Source organism: Morone saxatilis, unplaced genomic scaffold (assembly GCF_004916995.1).
Source record: "Morone saxatilis isolate NCDOM2014 unplaced genomic scaffold, NCSU_SB_2.0 Contig22, whole genome shotgun sequence".
In the NCBI taxonomy this organism is placed as follows: Eukaryota; Metazoa; Chordata; class Actinopteri; family Moronidae; genus Morone; species Morone saxatilis.
In genome coordinates, this window is record NW_023339785.1 from 3092903 (window position 1) to 3098908 (window position 6006).

General features: G+C 41.5%; 1 protein-coding gene across 1 annotated transcript in view; it reads right to left on the reverse strand.

Annotated features, from left to right (window-relative positions):
- The window catches only part of lman2 (lectin, mannose-binding 2), a 9191-nt gene extending 6807 nt beyond the window's left edge, over positions 1 to 2384 (reverse strand). The window contains exon 1 of the mRNA XM_035669752.1: positions 1976 to 2384. Coding sequence (XP_035525645.1) covers positions 1976 to 2111 — 136 coding nt within the window. The 5' untranslated portion in view covers positions 2112 to 2384. The remainder of the gene's footprint in view (positions 1 to 1975) is intronic.
- Positions 2385 to 6006: the final 3622 nt, after the last annotated feature.

The window sequence follows — 6006 nt, forward strand, 5'->3', positions numbered from 1 at the left end:
TAATTGGTTTTTCTAGGGCCGAGCGATAGTTAAGAAGTTTCTAGTGCTCTGGTATATAACGTTTATGTATGTATTTATGGATTGGGGTTGATGATGGTTTCTTAATGTTGTGGGGTCTTATTTGTCATTCGACAGGCAGCAGTGCATCGATAGCAGGTCCTGAATGATACATAGAGATAATGTGTGGAACATATATATGTGGGGCAGTATATATCTGAGTACTGGGCACTGGCGCGGTGATTTCGATGTCCTTAGTGTTTAATTCGAGGTACCGCGTGCAGGACGTTAGCTATTCAGCCCCTACATATATCGGATTATGACTTTTGGCCAGTATGTTTGTATGCAGTCAGTATCAAACACCCTCTTTAGGGGCAAGAGACACGCCTTCTGACACATGCAAACCAGACGGTTATTCAACATTTACTGAATGTTGAGGAATGAAGACCGGCAGGAGTTTCTTGCGCACGCCATGAACAAAACAGGTGTGGTGTTCTGAGGGCCGGCTAAAGTGGGCTTTGAACCGCATTATGTTACAGATACTTTTATTTAAGTGAGGCAGTTCTTGAAACCGCGCAGCTGCCGCAGTGCACTGCTCGCCTACTTTACTGCAACTGCTCCAGACACCTGCACTTAACCGTCTGATTGAGTGCAGTGATAAAACCTGATTTGATGCCACTCTTCAGAGCTGCCTTCCCCCAAGAATTCATTGTACGAAAGGTTTTGTTACCAAAATGTTAATGTACGTGTAGTTACACACTATAGAACTGTGCTTATGTTCCTCACTTCCCAAAAAAAGGACGTCCCAGCGTCCAGCCTCAACCACCAGCCTCCCAGTACCTCCAACCTCTCAACCAAGCTCCAGTACTCCAACCTCCTCAACCACAGCTCCAGACACACGCTCCAACTCCCTCAACCACAGCTCCCAGTACTCCATACTTCCTCAACACAGTCCAGTACCACCCCCCCCCCAACCTCCACTGACTAAGCCTGGTTTTAATTCAACTAACTTATATAATTCATCTTAAAATTGCACATGTACAGTTTAGTTTTTTAGTCAAGCTGCTTAAAATAATTTGCACACCATTGTACTGCACATTGCATTTAGTGTATATATTTTTCATCTATAGTTTTATATTTTCTATTATATTTAGTAACAGTCTTATTTGTGATACGACTGTATGTACACTGTACTCTTTTTATTGCACTATATTCCCCAATGCTGCTGTGTGCAATCTGAATTTCTCCTACAGGGATTTAATAAAGGTAAATATCATCTTATCTTATATTAACCTCCATTTTAGGCATCCACCAGAGTCCGTTCATTTCTATATGGCATATTAATCCTTTAGCGGATTCTTGCAGCTTGCTTTGGCTGTGTAACCATTCACATGTAGTCTTCTTCTTGGCGCTCACTGTAAAAGACTTGAAACTAGTTCAACACCCTGCTTATAGGTCGTATGTAAATGAATGGAAAGCAGAAAAAAACTTATTCACATTTCTAAAACAAAGCAAAACGGAATCGAAAACGGTTAGTTGTGAACGTGTGCTTCATTTGTAGCCAATTCACTGAAACGTGAAAGTCACTTCCGTGGTCCAGAATGGAGACAATCACCGTCTTACAGTATGTGTGACTAAATCTGAAAACTTGACATGCTGACGGAGTAGTCATGCTTTTGAGTATTGTAGCCTTATGCGCCACTTACCGCTATACGTCTGTGTTTTTAGCTATCTGAGTTATAATAGTTATTCCAATAACTTTGTATGTGACACAGCCCTTTTTACTGAGCTAACGTTATATGACCTGTGTGAACGGATTTAACAGCTCGTTGTACATGTAGTGTTTATAAATGAGCCAGAACGCGACAGTCATTTGTATCCACCAGCCAACAAGTTGCAAATGTCGCTAGAGAGCTTGTGAACCGCGGAGAGTGGACAGAACACCAGGCTAGCTAACGAGCTAACCGAGCCGTGTTACCTTGGTAGGGTTTCATTAACGAGTGCTCTCTCTTCAGGTGTTCCGTGTTTCCGTCCGTTATATCACAGCACACCACACACAACTGCAGTAACAGGAAGACCGCTGTCCTCCTCAAAAACGCTCCAAAGTTCCCCATTTTGTTCAGAAATGTTCCGAGAGAAACTCTCACAACAAATTTCTTCTTCGAAACTCCATAAATCGAGCCGGTCCCTTCTCTATTATCCTCCGGAAAGAAAACACACGAGTCCGACGGTTATTGCCACACTTCCTAAACCGGAGGAACGGAATTTTCCCCTTTCGTATTTCTAAAACCATACACGTATAAAGTCAAAAATCTTAACGATACAAAAAAAAATCGAATTCGCTCTATACACTTTAATTGTTGCGACACGGAGGAAGTGTTAGGCTCTGTGTGTTTCCGCACGGAAGACTTTTGTGGACGGCAGATATTTTACCAACCAATAACAGACAAGCACATCGCAAATTAAGCCAATCAGGTAGCACTTGGTGTTCACGTATTATCCACTAGGTGGCGGCAGAAGGCAACAAATAATACCAGATACAGTGTCGGTGTGCTGTGAACCTTTCTCTGATTCAGCAGGTCACCGTGTGCTCTAAACCAGTGACTTTCAAACGGGGGTCCGGGGACCAGCAGGGGTCCTTGAGTGGGTTGTAGGAGGTCCCCAGAAAAAAGAAGAATACAATATTTGAGCTTTTATCAAATTTTTTGTAAGATGGAACAACAGGGAAGGGAAAGGGGATGGCAGTTTGTATTGATTGTAATTTATAGTGATCCTAGTTTGATCAGTGATTGACTATTTGAATTTACCCTGTTCAAACATAAAAAATAAAATAAAAAACCTGAGGGGATTCCTTAAGACAAAATTCTCTCAGACTGGAGACCACCACTGTGCCTCATGATGCAGCACATTTGCTACCTCTGGTTGTTGTTATGCATTACACAGACCTTTTTTGCAGGGCAGTTTCAACATCTACACCATGAGCCAGTCATCTGAAGAGCTGAGAGTTTGTGTTGATCATTAATGCAGGTGCAGTGTCGTGTGCAGTTCTCTCATCCCCAGATACATCCAAACATCTCAAGATCTCAGAGCTAGTTAGTAACCAAGTCCTCTTCTCGCCATTATTGGCAACAAAAACATTTGTTGTCTGCAGGAAAACACTGAGCATTGACAACAAGACCAGCAGGTTCCAGATGTGTCCTGCTGTTTTTCTGCAGCTATAGAAGGCGGATTATTATCTGGCTGCTGGACCTATGTTTTCTCTGCTGGTCAGAATCCATTTCTCATCTACACATGTTTGCTTCACCAGACAATATCCACAACTTGATCCAAATCTGACATTGTGATTATTATACACTTACTGCAACCAAGTCTCGGGGTAAAATCGCTATAATGTAGCACACAGTGCAGTCCTAGGTGATGTATATTGCATTCCTGCCACAGGTCCTATTCATGTTGCTTTGAAAACTCAGAAAAAACTGATTCCCAGGCGTCTTTTATTGCTGAGATTCTACTAATGAGCATTTGACTTAATGACTCTACTTAATGACTCTGATGAGCTGTGTTCTTTAGAGGAGTTAAAAGTTGTTGTTTTTTTTGTTGTTGTTTTTTTTACCTGATGAGAGGTTCAGTTGTGCTAAAAGAGAGGTCAACAGCTTTTTATAGTTTTCACCTCCGTGGGCTGTTCAGTTCCTGTTTGTTTGTTAGTGAAGAGGATATTTTATTATTTCAAAAAGGTATTCACGTATTTCAATGAAATTTTGTTGAAAGTTAGGCCATTGGCTCCAGATATAGAGGGTCTGGGTGTATTTGAAAGAACACTCTCTGCAACTCCATCACCAGACAAGAACATTAAAACTGAATGATTCTGAAAACATACCAATACCACTTTCATGTGTGTCCACTAAATATAAAACTATAACCAAGATGCGGTTTGTTTAGATTTTTTGTTGTCGCTTCCAAAAACTGAAGAAACAATCCCACACAATCCTATAACGAAAGCTCACGGTCTTGTTTTGCCACTTACACACAGGAAGCTGGAAGTCAGTCACAGTTGGGGCTGCACCTGGTTGCTGAATGTGCACTGCAGGTACAGCTAGTAAGCATAAGGTAAGAGAACACTTTTTCAGGGTATTATCCTCCTAAATGTAACACACTGGACCCTTAAACAAATAAGATATAACATGTTAATAATGAGCTTTAGAAGTACTGGAGTCGGATTTGTTTTTAATCTTTGGACAGAGATGGGCTAGGTCGCTACACTCTCACCCACCATCCTGACCTCACCTTAGGACACACTCCCTCCTCCTGGAGGGAGTGTGTCTCTGATTGTGTCTCTGATTGTGTCTCTGATTGTGTCTCTGATTGTGACATTGTGTGTCACTGATTGTAAAATGAGAGGTGTGGAATCATTTAATATGGACGTGTTCATAACCTGGGGCTGTAACAGTGAGCAGTCTACAGTTAATCCTAGTTGTAAAGCTTTGTGTGTAGAATAAAGACAAAGATGGACAATTACGATCATTACCACATGAGCTATAAGAATAAAATAACAATTAATAAGAATCAAGTTCAGTTCTAACCCCGTTGAGATCGTTCCCGGGATCTCATTTTCAAACCAGTCTGTTGGAGAACCCGACAAGTCAGACGGTTGTGTAGCTGTCACACTGCTGGCCTCCTCCTCTCTCCCCGGACGACAACACAACCTAACTGATGTGTGTTAAGTGAGTCAGACAGTAGAATTACTCTGATTTAGTGGACACGCATGACATGTTTTTGCAGTGCCAGCAAACTGACAGTTGTGCCCATAGTGAAATACACACACACACACACACACACACACACACACAGCAGGGCCATTAATAGAAACACATACACAAACAAAGTATTACCACCAGCAGAGAGACAGGCAGATATCCACAATTAATATGCAAAAAAATCACATAAAGTTTGTACACAGATGCATGCAGTCCACATCCACATTAAAACAAGCATACATGGGGCTCCCTGATAGCTTACCTGGTAGAGCTGTCGCCCCATGTACTACAGCTGTGTCCTTGCTGCAGCTACCATGGGTTTAAATCTGACCTGTGGCTCTTTGCTGCGTGTCATCCCCTCTCTCTCCCCCTCTGCTGTCTAGCTACAGCTGTATTATCCAATAAACGCAAAAAGCCTGCATAAATATATTTTAAAAACAAGCATACACATACAGGAAATCTAAAAAATATATACAGACAAAAATCTAACTACTGAAAAAAAGAAAAAGGCAACAAAACACATAAATCTACAAACAAACCAAAATATGTCTGTCTACGTACGCCTTAGTCACGCACAATGTGGGATGAGACTTAACTCTTTTGTGTGGTCCAAGTTTAGATTCTTATCTGGCTCTCTGAATCACACCATAAATGTCAGTGTCACTCCACCGCCAGCTCAGTGACTCACCAGACAAAAACATTAAACTGAGCGTTTGACAGCACACCCCTGATATTATTGGGGGCTGAAAGAGATGTGGAGAGCAGATATTATCTTTGGAGGATGCTGGATGTCACTGACAGGTTACATTTGAGTGTTCCAGCTTAATTGTGAGCTACAAAAAACCCAGTTTTCCAGTAAATATTTCAGTGTTATGCAACAGATGAATAGTGTCCAGAGAACATATGATGCTGCATCCATTTTAGGCACTGCACAAAGAAAACACGTTGTTGGAATCATATACCTCTATCGCCAGGATAGTTTTAATGGTCAGTACTGTCTGAAACAGTTACAGACAACTTTTACAAAAATAAAAGCATTTTCTGATCTTACCCCACCATGGTTCAGGTTGAAATATGGTTATGGTTAGAGAAAGAATGTTGTCTGTATCTTTATTTGTACGGCACTTTTCATACAAGCAAAATGTAACACAAAGTGCACACACATACAACACACGCACACACACACACACACACACACGCGCACACACACACGCACACACATTAGAATGTTAAGTACTTTGATCTGATGGAACCC